We start from the raw sequence: 20,606 nt of genomic DNA on the forward strand, positions 1-20,606 counted from the left end.
TGTTTTATTCACTCATAATATTAAATGCAGTGGAAAAGGTTCTCGGACCCTGCCTGAAATCTGCTTTAAATGTAAACTGCCCAATTTTCTAAATTCCAATATGACTTCCTCTTCATGTACAGCCTACTTGTGAGTAATGATTTGTGACTGATTGTTACAGACTAACAGAAGTTTCAGTCTCCGTTTTACCACTCTGCATTTAGTCTACATACAACAGAAACAATATTTGTGTTGGTCAGCAATATACTGTGTTCATGTCATCAATAATTGGTGTTTTAAATTCTGGTGTACCTTTAGTGGGAAGACTGTATTTTCTTCAAAATTTATATATATTTATCAGTCCAATAGCAGATAACTACAGCATTTGTCAGATGAAACTGGGTGTTAGTAAATTAGATTGTTCAGTATATTTTACACATGCAAAGCCTCTGTCTGCTAACATAAACTGAAGCTCTCCAACATATTTACTTTTGTGTGTACTGTACGCATGCATGTTGGGGTGGCATAAATAATGCAAAACAATGGGGAAGCAAATTTCTAGAAGAAGAATTGGCTACCTGTTGATAACTGAATTGTTAGTTAGAGACTTAAGACTTAAACATTTCTGTAGGTCTTTGACTGACTGGGAATCAGACTTGATCTAAACTAACCCTAATGATGATATGGTATTCATCACAGAACCCAGTTAACAGCTTATTTGCTGGTGCACAGAAGTTTCGTCACTTAATATGAGTGTGGTTTAGAGATTACAAAGGAAGCTAAGGTAGCTAAGTTAACATACAGTAGGTGCTAGCTTACACAACAAAGCTAACATGACTTTCTGCCGTTTGCTCCTCAATTCAGGCCTGCTGTTTTTAGCCACACTAGCTGTTAATGACCAAATATTTGAATACATAACATTTCCTTAAGGCTTAGCTGTACTTTGTGTTTAGTGCTAATTAGCAAGTGTTAGCACACTAACATGCTGATGTTAGTATAAGCTAAGTCCTGTGTTACTGTAGTAACTACAGAATGACAACTGAAATTACATTTGAATTTTTTTCACATAACATTGTTCCTCTATTCTTGCACAACTTAAGTAGGCCTACATGAAGTATTACATATGAATTTGGCAACAATGAGAAGATACAATTAATGACAATGAACTTGCTCTTGTTTGTGTCATTGTCACAATGCCAGTCTACACTTAGCTGCACATTCTCATGTGTGCCTTGTTTTCCCTATCATATATTAACTCTTCTGTCATTTCTCTGATCTGATCCCTGTTACCTGACCTCCCCCATCTACCTGCACCCCTGTTCCCACTTTCCCCATCAGTCCTGCAGTGTAAACCAGCCCTGCCCCTTTCATTCTTTGTCAGATTACTATTGTGCTTTAACCTACAGTAGCTTTCCAGCCATCTATTCTGCCTGCCTGACCATGCCTGCATGATCCCCTGGCATGCCCAACAGACTTTTGTCCCGCAGCTTGACTTTTTTTTGGATGAATTTGCCTGCCTACTTGGTTTTGACTTTTGCATGTTTTAAATGTAAATGTGGACTTTTACTTATCCTCTCTGTCTCTGAGTCATGCATCTGGGTTCAAACCTGTTTCTCTGCTGAGCCATGACATCTTTTGCTTACTGTTGTACCTAAATGCCTCTTAAGGAAAAATGGAACGAAGCCAAGATCTATAAAACAAGTTAACCCAGGTAAACAGAAGAACAGAAGCAGATGACAAAAAAGATAACTGAAACTGTGAGGGGTTGTCTGTAGGGACAAACTTCTGAGATATTTGGAATGAAAAATGTTTAGGTTAAAGTAAATATTTGATCTGTGACACAAATATGAGAATTTAATAAAACATCCACTGTATTTTGATATTATGGAGAATATGTGTGTGAGAGAAATCCACAACTTTGTAAGAGCTTACATTGGGAGACAAGAGGAGAGTTTATTCTCAGGACCAGAATTTGACCAGAATGATGTATATATTAATCGCGATTAAATATTTTAATCGATTGACAGCACTAATAAGTACATGTAAATAGTGCAAGTGGCATGAGGTATAAACAGTATATACAGTATAAACAGTATAAACAGTATATTCTTATATATGCAGTCATTGTTTAAAAAGAGCAAACAAAATCAGCAAATTGTTTTTTTTAAATGTCTTTGACTCTAGAAAACAAGGACGTGAAATGTGTTTAACAGCACAGAAAATTAAGAAATGAAAGAGGAAAGTAAATGTTTGCGTCAGCAAAGGAGGGCTTGGGTGTGTAATTTCTCTTGTATGGGATTGCATAGTCTAGTGAAAACAACTGAGGTTAACAACTGATCCATACATTCCAGTGACATGAGCTGATCAAACACATTATTTCTACGACCACACTATGGAGCTGTTGTAATCAACAGTAGCCTTTGTACTTTACTTTCATTTTTTGACTGCTGAGGGCTAATATTTGACCTTTTGCTATCTTTCACAGGTCAAGCTCCCATATCAACCTCTCAGAGTGTCCCTCACCGAGGGAAAAGAGGCAGAGAGGAAGATGAGAATATGTTTTTGGCAATAAGGTTGTGGTCCATTTTAAACCTGTCAGTATAAACACCTGTAAACTCTCTATCAATTTACAGATACAGTTGAATGCTTTCAGTATGTCTCCCTTTCCTACACTACATCATATGAGGTGTCACTTTTTGTGTGCACTTGTTTTTCAGATGGAGATTCTGACCTCTCCCCCAAAAAGAGACGAGAGCCCCACACAGAGAGGGAGAGTAGGAGTTCAGATACAGATGGTGAGTTAAATGGCTTTGATTATGAAATGTACAAAAACTCCTGCCTTTTGCCAAAGTACACTGCTGGTTATTTTTCATACTTAGACTCATCAGTTAATGGGCAAGTAGAGTACTACTTACTCTTACCACAAGTGAATATATAACTACTCACCACTCACTCCTCCTTTTGTTTCAGTTTAGCTTGTACCTCTTTTGAGATGGATAAAGTTGGTTGCGGCAGTTAATTATTGTCCCATGGTGATACAGTTGTGAGTGAGAACTAATTTGTAACGTTCACTTACACTCTGCTATTTACAGTTTTGACCTCTGTGATTTAAGAGTTAGAAGGAAAACTGTCAGGACTTGGCTGTCAGATTTTAATATAAGCACTTAAATCAACATGAACCTTTTTAATATTGTTATACCTGAGGTTTCACTAACTAACAGGAGCTAATGTTTGTCTGTTACTGTTGTAGATCAGAGCCCAGGAGCAAGCCGTCCACAGAAGAAAAAAGGAAAAATGAAGAAGGCAGTAGAAGTGAGGCGGCAGAGTAAGTTCTTTAAAATTGGACAAAAAAAGCATTTACCTCAAAGCCACCATTAGGTGCTTTCTGTGACTGTTGTGACTATTGTGAATGAGCCCAGTCAAAAATCTACATTTTCAAGAAGAGCCAGTAGGGCATAGGCTCATGTTCATAACATTTACTTAACCCTCTGTGGTCTAAGCCATTTTTTTCCTATTCCTATTTCAGCACAACATAGGCTATTTGAATATGAGTTAATATTATTGTTATTACATAATGTGTCTATACTAAAATGTAAAATGGTGGAAAAGAATAACTATAAGACGAAGACAGGAGGTATTTAAACCTGTTTATTCTGAAACGAACCCAGTAGCACCCCCAAGAAAATGTCCTCGCTCCAATGGTGAAATACTTTTAAAAAAAATAATAGGTTCTTTTAAGAAGCTGAGGTGGAAACTGGAGTCAGGGAGCCACCTAGTGTTGAAATGCAGCATGCACTTGTCTCTACGTATGGCAGAAAGGGTGGTCCTCCCTATGCTACTGTATCTGGATCTCACTTTGGGGCATTTACAGGAGTGTGTGTGTGTGTGTGTGTGTGTGTGTGTGTGTGTGTGTGTTCGTGTGTGTGTGTGTGTGTGTGTGTGTGTGTGTGTGTGTGTGTGTACCTGGTGAGTTCATAGGTCTCTCCTAGCAGAGGGTTGAAGGGTTTTCCAGTTCTGTCCCACTGAGACGCAACTGCTGACACAGCAAAAGCAGCTACTGCCTGAAGACAAACAATCACAGATCACATCAGTGAGTGTGTGTGTGTTTGTGCCTAGTGCTACAAGACATTTCTTGGAGCTATTCTTTGAAATGAGTCTGTTTGTGTGTGTGAGGGGAGTTTTCATTGATCACACAGACTTGGGTTCGGAGGATTTAGACCTCCCTGCCAAATGAAATGATCTTTGGTCATTCCTTATCTTTGTTATGTCACTCATATATTGCTTTAACTACAACACCAGCACAACTGTTTACCTTCTCCAACTGTTATTAAATACCGTGTGAGTCATCAAACTGAGACTGGGATAATTTCATTTAGGCTGACTTACAAAGTGCTGGTTGTTGAACCTCTCACAAAACACTTTCAGGATTTATATGCCAAGCTGTGTTTACATTATTTCATGTAATGATATTTGAAAGTCTGTATTTATTTTTTTTTGAGTAGGGCAGATAAAATTGCAAATCTAATGAACACTACTGCTATGCCATAATAATGTTCTTTTTGTGTGTAGATGCTGCGTGTCTGACCTGCATGCGTTCGATTGAGTCGGACAGCGAGCAGGCTCTCTTGATGAGGTAAGTGTGGTCCATGTATTCTGTGATCCTCTGCAGGAAGCTCAGAGGCTCGTTGAAGACGATGGGCATCGTGATCTTCGACAGTTCCTGTGAAAAGCACAGCCTGTATTTTACATCAGAACTCGGCTCACAGAATATGGTGCATGAAATCATGAAAGGCAGTGTTTGATTTAAGTCTGGAAATCTGTGGGTTCTCACCATTCCGATGCATTTTTTTAAGATGCTCCAGATACTGACTGAGTTTCTGGAAAACATGGGCGCAGGTAAGGATGCCCTGAAAATAAAGAAATGAATACACTTAAGGAATGACTGACAAATGGAGAACACCAACAGTGTGCACAGATCTTCCCAATATGTGCCGCTGTTGGTTTCTGTGGGTGAAAGAGACGTTTCCTCCTGAAGTAAAAACACGCAGTATTGGTTTGGTCAGCCATCCTGTTTCTGACATCTGTAATGTCTGTGAGTTCTTTAAGCTTCAGAGCATCTCATCTGTGTGACCAGCCTTTCTTTGGCAATCCAGAAATATTTCCAGAGATGATGGTGATACAGAGACACCAACACAGAGAGTGACAGGCTCACGCTTGCTGTCAGTATCGCTGCCACGCGTATCTGTACCCAACAGTATCTCATCTCACAAACTGGAATGAAAACCCAATGAAAACATCGTAGATAAGCCGAGCATGTTGTCCGTCAAGTCTGTTTGACAGCCTGAAGACACAGACACGCCACATGTAGACTGGAAAGACATGGCAAATGATATGAGGACACACAGAGACAGATCAGAAGACCTGTTCATGGAAAAGTTGGGACTCTCATTCCTGGAGAGGCTCTAGTGGGAGTTCATGGAAAAGTGTTAAATTTCACATCAAATCACAATCAAATAAAAGACATTTGGCAGCATAAGTCAAATGCTTTTACGCATGAGTCAACTAAATCTTTTTCTCATTTCTTTTATGCTAACATTTGTAGACACATAATCATATTTCACATCTCGAATAGTGCACGAGCAGAACGAGTCTCACCAGACCTAGGTAATGAATCTGGGAATAAAAGCTTGGAGGATTTCTTGCCAACATTCACGCACTGTCCCTGAGAACTCTGGACTAACATCATTGTGTCTTCTCTGGCATGCGATTATCATTGTACTTTGTTCTGTAACAAAGCTTTCTCTTCTACAACATGTACTGTTCACAACTTCAGTAAAACAAGGCTTTCAAATGCAGTTGTTCTAGAGAAATGTCAACGGCCAAAAAAATGTGGAGGGGTTCATCAAGCGGCACAGTCACAAGAAAAGCATTCAACCCGAATGTTTTGAATCTGCCCAACACATTAAGCTGATTTCAATAGGAGGCTTCAAATAGCCTCTGGACGGCTACAAGCGCACAAATACACGCTGCAGATGGAATGCGGTGCAGGAATGCAGCGCTACCTGTGTTTCTTGATGCCGTTCTCCTCTGGCACTGATCCGTTGTTCTTCTGACTGCTGCCGTCAAACACCAGTGCATCCTTGAAACTGGCCTCCGACACCCCTTCATACGACTCGTCTGAATCCAGGCCTGTGGCAGAGGAAAGGTGACATAGGTGTTACAGTTCTGTATGCACCAGCGCAATAAAAAGCAACAGGTAAAACACAGACAGTCTAAGCAACGGTTCTTCCAATTAAACAGAGACACATTGATACTGCTGGCAGTTGATATTTGGGTCAAATATGAATATTTTGTTTGCTCACTGTCACAGATGATGCAGTGAACTTACATACTGTTTTGCATGGAGGACTTGTCTGTGTTTGACTGGCAAATGTCACTGATTGCCTGAAACTGTTCACACTAACCTCTTCATGGACAGCGGTGGGTAACAAATGTTTTCTTCACGGTTTAATTCAGGGTCAGGATTGCAAAGAAAAAAATGACAGCCTTGCAGGTTTATACTGATAGCAAGCATAAACCTGCAAGTGACTGAGTAAGATTTAGCAGCAATTGTTGATGGGAATATGTGCTGGTGTTGACCTCCACCTGGGCAGCAGCCAGAACATGAACATGGTATGTGAGTATTTGGTGCTACTGGGTGGAGCTGCAGTGAACTCAAGGTGGGGCCTTAACAACAGCTTAAAATAGACTTAATGGTTTGTTTATTATCATTTAATAAACACACATCCTGAGCTGTCACTAGTGTGTCACAGATACCAGGTGTGTTTTCTTACAATATGAGCTAAGCCATTTTAAATACAAATGATTGTAGGAAGAGGAACAGAGTATTTACTGACCAGTCTGACCAGATTAGAAAAAAGCTTCTATTCACATTCATTCATTAAGATTCAAGATTAACTAATAAGCACTATTGTCCCAGACCCAGATTTCTAATACATGTACACAGATATTTGATAATATTCTCCATGCCTCTGTGGCTGCCATGAAGCAACCTTGGAGCAGACCTCAGTGATAAATAGCTAATTTAGTTTGGCTTTCTACAAAGAACCTTTGGACTGATAAAATGTATGTGTAAATGTCAATTCTGAAAAGAACATAATCAGCAAGAAAAGTGATGCCATTTTTATTAAATCCTTTTGAACACCTATTATCTATGACCGATGCTCAAAAAAAAGAGGGGGGCGGGTGTGTGGACTACATAATAAGGCTAAGCTGGAAGCCACCTGACTCTCATCACAGCTAACCCTGTGCACATGATGAATAATACATCTGCCCTGGTCTGCATCTGTCTCAAATTAGTAAGATGATCATAATAATGACACACACACACACACACACACACGCACACAAATCTTTTATTTATACACATAATAACAGCAACACCGCAATGACGACAACCTGGACACCTAACAATATCATACAAGGACAGAACTGGCAGTAAAGGTACAAAAACAAGCTAAGAATTGTTGACAGCGACCAGTCTGCTTCGCCCTGCCCTTCAACCCTGCACCAAACATGCACACTCAAGCTATTAAATGGACACAAGAGGCTGGTAGCTACAATGTTTCCACTACAGCAAGCCACCACCAACGTCCATGGTGTCCACATGCTCTTATTTCCCAATCGTTCACTACTGTTCACACCACTGCAGAAGTTGTACTAATATCACAACTCCCATTTCTCAGAGTGAGTGAAGCCCCGTCACCTTCAGGAGGTTTAAGCACCTTCCAAAACCAAGAGAAGGATGAAAAACATTCGCAGTAAACGGTCATGATAACACTGGACACTGAAGCAACTCTATAAGTACTCATTCTCATCAAATTTGTTTTGTCATTAGCTAATGCGTGGATATCAGGCGATTCATGGCAACTGTAACATCAGCGTGCGTGGCAACCCGTGGGTGTTGATTTACGTACAGGGCTGCTTGTCTAATCGCTCCACAGTAGCAGAAATCTGAAACCACTCAAGATAAACCATAAGTAAGAGTCAGGGGGGCTGGTGAGTTCATTTAACTGCGTTCCTCAAGATATCAGGTATGGAGTGTTGCCTGTATTACCCAACTGATTCCTCCACTGTCTCCATTCTCTGCCTCTGAGCACTCCTTCTGAAAACACACCCAGATTTAACTTAACTGCTTTTTCCTCTATTTCTGTATTTTTGCAAACGCAGGTGCAAATCTGCAGACGTGGACACAGCTTTCCACTCCACACAACAGGGGGTGACGTTACTGGCCATGACTGCAAGACAGCAGACTTGTGAATTATTGAACTAATCATCAGACTAAGGCAGGTTAGGTTCCATTGGACGGTATTATGCTTCTATTATGGAGACAAAAACAGACCATCTAATTAGGACTGACTGCCTCTGGCAGCAAAAATAATGTCACAATCCCTGAAGATCCCTGAATAAACAGAATGGACACATATACATATATTTGGTTTGTGAAATTACAATTAAGTCTTATGATAATAGAAAGAAGCTATAGAGTCAGCACTAAGAGTCATGTTAAAATCCATTATGAGAGCATGTGTGGCATCACTTGGGGCATTTTGGTTTCGTGATTAGTGATTTGTCTCTCAGATTTTTCAGTGCGAGTTCAAAAATAGAAAGTTCTTCCTGTACAATACGGAGTCGTGCCATTGCAAAATACTTGCCTTGCAAGATACAAAGTGCTGCAACACACACACTCACACGCATGCATAATCCCACCTGTGACGGCGTCGTAGAACTCATCCTCATTGCTCATCTTCTAGAGTCAAAGCCGAGCAGTCGTTCAGGACAGATGTACAGCTTCTAGCACATGTTCCTTTTGGTGGCAGCCCCTCAGAGTGCCTGTGGAGGGAAATCTGTTGATCAAGGTCCCTCTGGAGTGTCACCACAGCAACAGCACAATGGTCATTCAATATCCAGGCAGGGAATGTCCCAAATTTGGTTTGACCAAAGGAGAAAGACACCAGGAGATGTGAGTCGGAGCAAATGTGCTGTTTGATGATCAGACAGCTCCTGGACAGCTGATGTAACGTCAGAGTTCAGTTTGAGGCCTTGTTTGGCTGTGCTGAGAGAAGCAGACTAGTAACCTGTAGAGACAAAAAAAAAAAAAGAAAAAAAAAGAAAACAACACCACTTAAGTCCTGAATTTCTGAGTTTACTCAAGATTAGCAAGAGCTGGAGTTAACCCTGAGTGCTGCAACTACAGTATAGTGTGAGATTAAAAAAAAACATTTTGGTGTTTAAAGCGACACTGAGAAAAACTATAACTTCACACCTAAACTGCGATTTTCCACAAAACCTCTGTAATCCTCCTACTTTTGAGAATGAAGTCTTAGAAAGTTACACAGCTTCTCTGTAATTTATGCAGCAATCCTGGAATGAGAACTTCTGAAAGAAAGCAACATGCTGAGAACATTGAAAACTCACACCTGCTTCCTGTGGAGGGCCAGCATGAAGTGCACTGTGGTCGTCCGTACCCAGATGACACAAAATACTAAGGGTCATTCTCAGCTACCTACCAGCCGAAAATCTGCTTAGTCTGGCTGAGCAGCAAGCTTGTCTATCATGGCCCACTGAGTGCAAACAGAGAGTTTTCTAGTTCAGTAGTTACATAATCAGGGCACCAGTAGTATCACAGGCACTCTGGGTCTTTGTTACCTTCTGGTTGGTACACTGGCTCACCAATGTTTTAAACACAAGACCCCAAATGGCCTTTAATTTTCAAGTCCAAAACATAACAAGTTAAAATTTCAACATAGTCATGATGGATCCCTTTGAATCACAACCCCACTTTATATCAAAATCAGGGCAGTAACAGCACGTCTTTTGATCTGTAATGTCTTCCTTTGACGTCCTGTTTCAGACATCCCTGTTGGACACTGTGCTCTCTCCCTCTCTACGTGTGCCAATCACTTCAAAGCTGGGACATGGTCACGCATGAAACAGGTTTCTGATTGGCTTCTTGTTTCATTCGCAGGCATGCCGATAGGCTGTAATTTCAGTTTATCCTTCAACATATTAACCAGCATGAAGTGATGCCAACAGATTAATGAGTATGTCAATTAGTCACCTTTCAAAGTCAAATAGGTTATAGAAGGAATCACTTCACTGTGCCAGCAGGCGATCACACTGTCCTGCTTCATGAAAAGGTAATATCTCACTTCTGTCACATCTCCCACGATAACACATAGTTCATCCACTTGATTCTCTCAGCACTACAATCTGCATGCCTAACCTCAGTAACACGACAAGGAAACCAATCAATTATTTTTATCACAATGACACAGCCCACACGGCAAATACCATAAAAGTTGACTTTGACACTGATTCATCATCTGCAGCAGGTAGACCACCATCACACAGCAGGGGTCTCCTTTCTAACACACAGTAAAGCTAAATACAATTCTTAATCTACTTATAGAAAAAATGTCAAAGATAGCACTGAATGATTGGTCAGACTGTTGCACTCTGCACCTGTTAAACTCAGGTACTGCATTGGCACCAATATAGACAAACATTGTGTGAAACTAACAAAGTGTTTGTCCTGACCACTTCAATGCAAAACTGGAGTGCTTAAATACTAAAACATGTAACATGTGGTTTGTTATTGCATCGTCTGCGGAACGAGTTTCAATAGACTTCCTCCTCATCACTGAATTTCCACAGTTCCTGTTTACATTTTAGCCAATATAGAAAGACCTTGAGAAAGAGCATGAAACAAAGAAAAAGAGTCTGGTCAAGTTTTCATCGGACATGAAATGTTACGGAGCATTGTTGAGTCCATCTTCCTACTTCTGTTATCACCTTTATTGTCTTTTCACTCTTTTCAGTCTTTCCAACAGTGGCCATTATAAGACATAATTCATTAGTAGCTTTCAGCTCTTTCAGTTGTTTCTGAATATAGATGGAATGATCCTAATTTAGACAACGTCGCTGAATGTCATCTGCACTTGCTCTTCTACTTAAAATGGCTTTACTCTTACATGAAAGGCTGGACTACAAATAGTAGATTACCATTCTGTATTTTTCCAAGACTGCAATGCTATGGCTGTCAGGATTATCAAATCTTTACATACCTTCAGTGTAAGTAAATCCCTGACGAGACAAATCATATTGAACAATTACTCATTTCTTAATCTGGGGGAAAACAGTGTTCTCTCGTTCTCTCCCTTCATTCACTCTGCCTCTTTCCACATCGTGGAAGGGTTTTACTGAGGTAAAGGTCACGCCTTCAACACACAAATGAACTTTGGCCTTGGCGTCCACAGTCGATGAGGTAGATAGAACGGATGACGAGCTGATATTAGATTGCTCTAATTCAAAGTCCAATCTTGCATTTTTATTTGTTAGTAGTTGGTTGGCTCCTATAAAATCTATAGTGCCTGATGTTTCCTGTGGATTCATAATCCCATAAATACTCCCAGCAGTGCATTTTGGAGGAAATATGACAACTCACATTTTCAAGCACCAAAAATGTGTCTCAGCAGTCTGAAGACACAAAGACAGCTTTCCCAAACTACTGGATGCTTTTGAAGGGTGAGTCTCTGTGCCTTCAACTGTGATAACCTCTACTGCACACATTTCTGTGCATCAGTGTTTGAGAATCTAGGCTACACAGAACAAGGTCAATAAAACAAACATTACCACCACCCAAACGAACTCCCTTGTTTTTTCCCCTTGGCATACTAGTGAGATTCTACTATTCTGTTGATAGTTTTGACATTTCAAACAGTTGCATCATATTAGTGTAAGTCTTGAATGTGCCACCATGGAAACACTCTTGCTCTGAAGCAACAGCACTGTGTGACAAGAAGTAAGCATTTCCTAACTGTATGTCTGTGAATAAAACAAACATGGCTGAAAACCTGATTTGCATGAGTTATTACAGGCTCACCGCTTTGCTCATTGCTTTACAACCTCTACATTCCTGCTGCTGAACTGTAGAATCCATTCATACCAAGAATAATGATGCTTTACTGAACCTTCCTTGTCATTTTTTAAGATCTGAAAGAGGCAGCATGAACATCTGCCCAGGTGCACATCCTGTCAGCCAAACTGCCCAATGAGGGGGTAAAAAGATGGGACTAGCATAACAACACAGCGGGCTGTGGGTTATGGTGACTGAGGCTGCAATCAATTTATCAATGACTGCATCATTTGATACTTAGACTGTACAAAACATGGACATAGTCTCCATGATGTCTAGTATGGCAACCCGTCTTTTCTTGCTACAACACCAATTCTCAAAGTTTGGATCCCTCAGCACCCAGTCTGTAATTGATTTGACTACAACCTAATTTTATAACATGCTGTTCTCAGCTATGACCCAAAACCTCGCCTAGTAGTCACCACACATTTCTTCTTTTGTATTAGGTAACAGGAAGCAACAATGTCCAAACTCCCTGCAGTCAGCAAACCTCAGGCTCCTGTTTTAGATTGTTTTGGGTGTACAACCAAATAAAGTCTGGGGCAATTGGTCTACACCAATAAAGTTATTATTATTATTACAACCCATTAAAAGCATTTTAAGGCTGGGGACAACAGACACTACCCAGACCATAACGTTCCTTTGATTATGTGCTGGAAAAGTATGACAACCACTGATTGAACTGCTGTACAACCCTCAGGCTGTGCTTGGCCTTTCTGATGCCAAAGACGTAAAAGCTCCTTCAGTGTTTCTGAAGCTCAGTTGAGGCGGCACGCTCCACATGGAGATGTCAATTACTAGGTTTGCATGTTTGAAAAGAAACAGGAACTGAGACTCAATGCAATATCTAAAAATGAATCTTGGCTAAAATGTCTCATGAATGCCATGATCTTGATTTATTAGGTTACATTATTTTCTGTTTTTTGACTTGTAGAACAAATGTTCCTGCATCTTACACCAAGTGAAACTAAATACTTCAGTATAAACCAATATTAGACTATTTTTTATCTGCACACACTAAAACCAGTTTTACACTAAATCAGTTTCAATCTATACGTCTACTGGTTTTGGTAATCTTTCGTTTGGAACTATCTCACTTTTCTGTACCACAACCATGCCCATTTTAAAGCAAATTCACACACTTACATAGACACAGAGACACAATGAGCCCTCTGATTGGTTGCAAGAGGCTCTCAGATCATATCTCATGCTCTGACACAACCTAGAACTGTTACATAACCATGGCAGCGCACTTAAACCACAAACGCACTCCTACATACTTGGACAACAGCTTATCACAAGTAACCTCAATCTAAGGTTCACCTATTCCATTAGAGACACACAAATGCAGGGAAATACCTGTCAGGTGAAAGCAAACATGATATTCTTTTAGGATTTCCTGCATATTATTCAACACATCTGTTTTTTTACACCAGAAATATCAAGTACCAATAAAATGATGTGCTTCAGCATCCAAAACAGTGGTTAAAAAACTCAGCCAAGAACAAAAAAAGATGCCAACAATGAAGTTGCTACTCTCATACAGAAGAATGTAGCTCGCTGTAGTAGCTAGACATCTCTCCACAGTGGGGTTCTCATTAAGGAGTGGACATGGTAGCACATGATATTTTCGCAAAATGACAGGCTCATTCATTTAGAAAACAAAATTAACAATACTCGTACCTCATTAAACTAGTAAGCCTACACAATCTAAAGTAGTACTGTTGGTCATAAAAAAATAAAAAACATGTTCTAAATTATTATCAGGGCCTCCAATTTAACAAATTCTATTGATCCCTTGGGCCTCATCTTTTTATTTTGCCCTCTCAAAACAAACAAGTCATACCAAAGCTTGTTACTACAGCAATCCCACAGTCAAACTTTCCAACAGCAAACAAACTCATTAGCAATCACTTGAAACCTTAAAGAAAACCTACCGACGTGGCTGTTCCATTCATAAGACCAGTGTACAGATACTAGCCTAGCAACGTCTCTCTGCGCTGTCCTCCGAGGGCTGGCAAAAACATCCAAAGCCACAGGGACAAAGCGAGAAGACCAGAAACAGACAGAGAGAGAAAGAGAGGCAAGGACAAAGAAATTAAGAGAAGAGAGCTTGTTGCCAGGCAAGACGGAGCCCGGTACAGAGCAATGATACAGCACACACACCCCTTTCTTTCTGTTTACACACACTCATCTCAGTAGTTGACACACCTCTGCGGACAGTGAAACAAAGTGTCAGACTCAGTTCAGTTCAGAAATTCAGTAACTAGCCTGTGTTTCATGTGGATAAAATCCTGCCTGGCCAGACCAGTCCAGTGGCTCCTCAGGATGGATAATTCATCTTTTTCCACTGCAGAAAATGATCTAGGAGCCCCTAAATCTTTTTTAAAAACCCCAGGAACCATCAAGGAAGGGTCCGTTGTGCTGAACGTCACTGACCATTCAAAGACAATCCCTGAGTTGGCAACAACTAGTGTGCAATGTTCATTTAGACTGTAACAAGCAAGGAGAGAAGTAACCAGAAAAGCTGACATCCAAAAACGATTTCATTTGTCACCGTTATGCAGTGAAAAACACAGACAGCATGGGATAAAGGGGCTGTTATATCCTGATTTAGTTCAGTTCAGTTCCTGGGGCTGCTTTATTCCTGGGACTGTTTGGTCAAAAAGGGTCAAATGACTTACTTGCATCACACACACTGAATTTCAACATGAACTTCATCGTATCCGTCTGCAAAACACTATATGGCTGTGAAAATCTCAAAACGTCATACTGCATTTGCTGACCAACATCCTTGCACTTAGCTTCCCGTCTCACCAACATTTTAGCACAAAAACTAAACTAAGAAGATGCAGAGAACAGTGAAGTAGAACTTCACCGTGTTGTAAACCAGTATGTTTTTCACTCATCTTTTTTTGCGAAGCACAGTTCTTCCATATATTGTGTGTCTTTTGATTGAAATCCACCAAGCAAGTGCTTTGGAGGTCATAGCTAGAAGATAAACATTAGGATGAAGGGAATGGGGTTGATCTGCCAATCCCAGTGAAGGAGGTGGGATGCGAATGCAGCCTGAGAGGCAGCGTTGGGAAGCAGAAACACAGACAGGGCACTGTGTCAGAGGCTGCCCAACACAGAGCAGCATTCTGCTGTGGCTGCTGTCTGCACTAATTTGTGCAGAAAAGAAAACGAGTAACAGGAGTCGACCATGGAAGACAGAATGATTGGGGGTGATTTGGGTTTGTGTGTTCTTCATAAACAGATGTAGACAAATTAAAGCTGCAAATTAAATTGTGTCCCAGGCATCCTGTTTTCATAGCGTCAACAGAGAAAAATTTCGACATTGTGCGAAGAGAAAAAAAACTTAAAAAGGAAGAAACCAAAGATCTTGTTCATACCGTATCACACGAACATATAGCCTCAAGTAAACTCCATCTCTGTTTATCTTTCATAAGCTGATCATCCACTGTATGTCGTCTGTAGTAGGACACATCAGTGCTGCCTGAGGAAAGCGAAATGAAAGTACATCACAAGACCCTTACCATGCAAGAGTGGAAATGTCAACAGCCGACAAACAACTTTTTATTAGACCGCGAGTATGAAATCAAATTTACTCGACCTCAATCACAAGAGTAACCTTCTTGAAGTACATCCACTGACGGGCAATTTGGAAAAAATAAGTGCGAATGTCGTCAACATCTATCCTGGTCTGCGGAGGGAAGACATGCACTGCTGGCTGCATTAACGACTGCTCAGCATAATGGAAATAAAACAGTACAACAGCACTATAATGTACTGAATCAGCCTAAATCACACACTGGTACAGCTGTGCTACAACTGAGGACTTTGAATTGGACACCAAAGGCTGAAAATGCACCACGATTAACTAGTTAATCATGAGGACAATACTGTTCTTTTCACCTCTTTGTCTCGTTTGTTTCTCTTCCCACTAAAACAACATATAAAAGGATGAAATGGTAAGACAGACAAGTCTTTCCAAGCATTTATTAAAGCATAAAAAAATAAGGATGTAAATAGCCATGAAGGAAAAATTACAGTAAATACCCACACAAACACAGCTACACGAGTCAAACTAACAGTGCTGAGGTGATAAGAAAACAGTGGTCCAGTTTTGGTATCCTGACTGCCCCAGTGATCACATAAACAACATTCTAAAGGACTACGTGTGAGTCCATCATCAACAAGTGAAAACAATCACTCACAACCTGGTTTTTCAAGCAAAGACTAAAGCTAGTCATGGACTAAGTATTTTTCAACATTTTCAATTAGTGTTGTTGTTTGAGAACCAGGCTCAATACCCGTCGTGCAGAGGACGTGATCCTGAAGTGGTGACGGAGTTCCTTTGACTGAAGTGATGAGTCTGACCTCTTCATGCTCACTATAAACCCTCTGGGAACACAACACTGTCTCACTCCGAGTGGGATGCTGAGCATACAGTCTATCTCTCACACACAAACATGCACCACCATTCAATTTAGTGTGAGTCAGCGCGGTCCAGTGATACCTGCTAAGAGGTAAAACCTGCTAGGATGAGTCTTACTTTCACACAGGCTTATAGATAGAAAGCCCGCTCAGCATCTTGCCTCGAAACTTCCCAAACGTTTCCACCCTTAAACGCAAACACTGTGACACTCCTAACTGAGCACATATAAAACACTGTGCTGTGCTGGTGTGTGACTGGCTCAGCTGGGAAAATCTGGTTTAGCTGGATGTTTGCCTCTGTGTCGAGGTTATCAGTACGAGATACACTTTCATTTCATGGGGGATCAACAATAAGAAATCACATTTTAGTCTGTTTGTGTACAAATGCTACTTTGCCAGATCACTAACTACTTTGTCGTCTAGTATTACTGAAAAGGAGAACATTACCAAGCCCTTCTTCAGCTTGCTAAATGAGTAGTGTTTGTTGATACTCTTCAATATCAGTAAACGAGAACAGGAAAGATGAAAGAAGCAAAAAGCAAATCAAGCTGCATCATCACAGTCCTTGTGGTCTGCACCTGATCTGCCCATAGCCCCGGCATGTAATTATAACGTATTTTAAAAAAAAACAAAACACAAACCCATTTTTAGCTGGGATTCTGTGTAAATGGTTGCAGATAGAAATGACACAGAATTATTTGGACAAACCTTTTTTGTTTCATGTGCAAAACACATGCAAGACTGCGTCTGAAGTGGGGTCCAAAATGACCCTATGCACATTATACAAAACAGATATTTAGCAGAAAATCTGTGTTTTTTTTAATTAATACAGTACTTAATGATAATTTAACTACTGATTGCACAAATCTGGCATCTGCATCTGAAAAACACCACAAGGAAATTAATAATGGATCAATTTCCATAAGGGTTCATGGGCAAAATCAGTCATCTCTGTTTGGTTTCTGTTCTTATATCATTAAACTGATGTTGGTTGATTCGTTTTAATAATGTCTTTTATCTGTTTCGTAAATGAACTTATCATCAGTCATATTGGCCAATAATGACAACACACTGATCCAATGGTGTATCCGCAGCATGCACTCCTTATGACCATGAGCCAATCAAAACAGAGCAAAACAATGCAAAGGCTGTTCAACAGACAGGCTCCTGATTGGCTACCTGTTCCTCTGCTCTATCATAAATTATACATACAAGATTGTTTCTCTGTTGCCTAGATGGTTGCCTAGAACAGAATTAGCTCAACATTTGCCTTATCCTCATGTGGCAACACAACACACTGCAGATTTAAGACGCACAAAAGAAAAAGAAGCCCAATGTTACAAAGAATTGTGCAGGAGTAAAAGTGAGTAAGCAATCTGTAAGTGCTTATATTGTTAAATGTTTCATACAACAGGCAATTATATAGACAAAATAAACTTAAAAATCATCATTAGATATTTAAAAGTTATTGGAATGATGCTTTATATTATATATTTAAAATAGTGAAATTACACATATACTATCACGATCCTCAATTACCAATTTTTTAAGATTTTCTCAATCGATTAATACTTAAGCCTACAAAATATCAAAAATAATGACAATTAAATTACAAAAAACAACCAAAAGTCACCAAAAAATTGACCAGTGTGTAAAATTTAGTGGCATGTTGTGGTGAGTTTGCAGATTGCAACCAAGTGAATAACCCTAACCCTTCCTTTTCAAATGTGGACACTCATGAAAGGTCTCTCTAGAGTCAGTTTTTGGTTTGTCCACTCTTGGCTACTGTAGAAACACGGTGCAACATGTCAGATGCCAAGGGAAGAGGACCTGCTCTCTCTGTAAATACATAACATACAAACATAATTCTGAATATTATATTCCATTTCTGCCATATTCTGCCAATAGATCTACCTAAATCTTCCACACTGATCATTGTCTTAGTAGTAGTAGCCTGTCTAACAGTATTGCAGGGAAGTACTGTATTCAAATAATCAATCACCTACAAAACTGTCAGAAATTTTGTTTCATTCAATCAACTGCTTAGATCATAATTTGTTTTGGTAGAGCTGAAACTGTTTTAATTCAGAAATGTGAAAAAAATATGAAGAACAAGTCTTCAGTTCAACTGAAGTAAACTGTGGTGCTACACATAATCAAAGCATCTGACTTACTACTGTCAGTCTGGTACCAATTGTTACTGATTTATCTCCAAAAGATAAATACTGAATGTCCTGTTAATGTCAACAGGATAAAGTGGACAAATACCTCACTATCTCACACACGTATCAAAGACTTATCTGCATGTTAGTCCATTCTTTTCATGCAATGTTCCCAAACAGTAGTCAAAATGTTTATCTAAAATATCTAAACAGACTCTCAGTCTTGGTGTCAGCACTTTTCCCGACCTCTTCTCCATCAGAGGTCAGTGGATGCAGGAACACACTGTCTGCCTCGGAGGGATAGTGTGTGTCCATCCATGTGAGAGCAGACAAACAGTGTAGACCTACCCTACACCAACACCAAAACACAAAGCTTCGTTTAGTCTACCCTATGAGGCAGATCTAGATGGTGATGGAGGCAGTGAGAAGCCAAACAGGCAAGGGAACATTCCCGCTGTTTGCTGAGACAGTCAAAGGCGAGAGGAGGTGACTAAACTTCGCCTTGCCTGTGATAAGTGCTGCCGGTGACCCCGGTGTTCCTTCAAAATCTCTCACACAACGCGATCTGACAGCACTGCCAATATTATATCAGACTACTCACTAGTACCTCTCGTTAATATATTACTAATACAAGAACCCGATGACTGAGAGTAGTTAATAAAATGTCAAGTCAAGCTGTGTGTTGTTAATGAAGTCTTTACTAACGTCACCGTCCAACTCGCTACATAAGTACGGGAGAACCCATTCCAGATGCTATGCTTCCGTGAACTGTTTGCTTGCTAACATTAGCAACTGATCTAGCATGCCAAATGAAAACTTGATTAACCTCAGCCAACAAATGTAAATCAGAACAACGTAATAAAACAAGGATATGGGGCACTGCTTGTCACAACACATACACACACTGCACTGACAGCTGCAACTCTGACAGGTCGTCAGGGAGCTTTTGACAGCTAGCCGTAACGTTAGCAGGCGGGCTAAAAAAAAAAAAAAAAGGTGGCTAACTAGCATAGTTAGCAACCTCCCTTGCACACAAAAGACAAAGCAGAAATTGTGGCCCTGAAAACTCGACAGGAGACCATAGACAGAGTGGTAAAATGTCTGTCGTCTTACCTCGGCAATTTGCGCTGGGTGAGTGTTTTGATAGGTTCAGGGAGATGAACAGGAATTTAGTGTGCTCCCTTAGGTTGACACAGAAGCGGAAGTCGCTAGCATTAGGGGCGTGGCTAGATGAATGATAGGCATGCTTCGCAGCCAATCAGCTGTAACGTTATAATAATAATACATGTTCAGTGGCTGGTAAAAAACAATGTGCCAATACTACCCATGTTGTTGATCTGCTTATCTTGTTCTTTATTGTGCTATGGATCTTTGCACTCTGACCTATACTATGATAAATTACACAACATTTTTTTACTATTGGTTAGTGAATAAAAAATACAGATTTATCAGTTTTGAAGTAAAAGTTCGGCCTGGATACATGACATACAATCACATATCTCAGTCATAATCATTTGATCTTACAATTATTTTGAAGCTGTTTTGTGTCAGTGCTGATGTTGGACGTTTGTGAGGCCAGCATAAAGTCAGGTGGCTTGAGTTACATAGGTGGCCATTAAGCACCACACCCTGATGTCCTATTGGTATCTCTTGAAGTAGATAATTTGAACATGATGAGAATGATTGGAATTTAGTCTCTGTCCTGGATGGCTTTGCGGATGTCTCATGTCAGCAGCTTATATAGGTGAAATGTTGGTGATCTTTCGTTGCGAAAAAATTACGAAGTTTTAGATATTTTGCATCACTATATATTATATATCGATCATGAACCACAAGTATTTGTTTAGGTAGTTCTTTAAAAAAAACACAGATGAGCTTTTCTAAGTGTAGCAGTTGTTAACCTTGTCCCAGGAAGTGTTATTTTCTTCAGCTTCACAGTTCTTGTTGTAACATTTGGCCTTTGGATAGCTGGTGTTCATTTCAAGGCCTGCTTAAGAGACATCAGCTTAGCCAGAATCTCTCTCATCAATAATGTAGTCAGACATTGA

General features: G+C 40.1%; 1 protein-coding gene across 1 annotated transcript in view; it reads right to left on the minus strand.

Annotated features, from left to right (window-relative positions):
- Positions 1-19,790, minus strand: part of LOC139335410 (oxysterol-binding protein-related protein 2-like) — a 28,697-nt gene extending 8,907 nt beyond the window's left edge. Inside the window, exons 1-6 of the mRNA XM_070969008.1 lie at positions 19,672-19,790; positions 8,749-9,116; positions 6,042-6,168; positions 4,811-4,886; positions 4,565-4,699; positions 3,943-4,040 (exon numbers count right to left, since the gene is read on the minus strand). Coding sequence (XP_070825109.1) covers positions 3,943-4,040; positions 4,565-4,699; positions 4,811-4,886; positions 6,042-6,168; positions 8,749-8,785 — 473 coding nt within the window. The 5' untranslated portion in view covers positions 8,786-9,116; positions 19,672-19,790. The remainder of the gene's footprint in view (positions 1-3,942; positions 4,041-4,564; positions 4,700-4,810; positions 4,887-6,041; positions 6,169-8,748; positions 9,117-19,671) is intronic.
- Positions 19,791-20,606: the final 816 nt, after the last annotated feature.

Source organism: Chaetodon trifascialis, chromosome 8, assembly GCF_039877785.1.
Source record: "Chaetodon trifascialis isolate fChaTrf1 chromosome 8, fChaTrf1.hap1, whole genome shotgun sequence".
Taxonomy (NCBI): Eukaryota; Metazoa; Chordata; class Actinopteri; order Chaetodontiformes; family Chaetodontidae; genus Chaetodon; species Chaetodon trifascialis.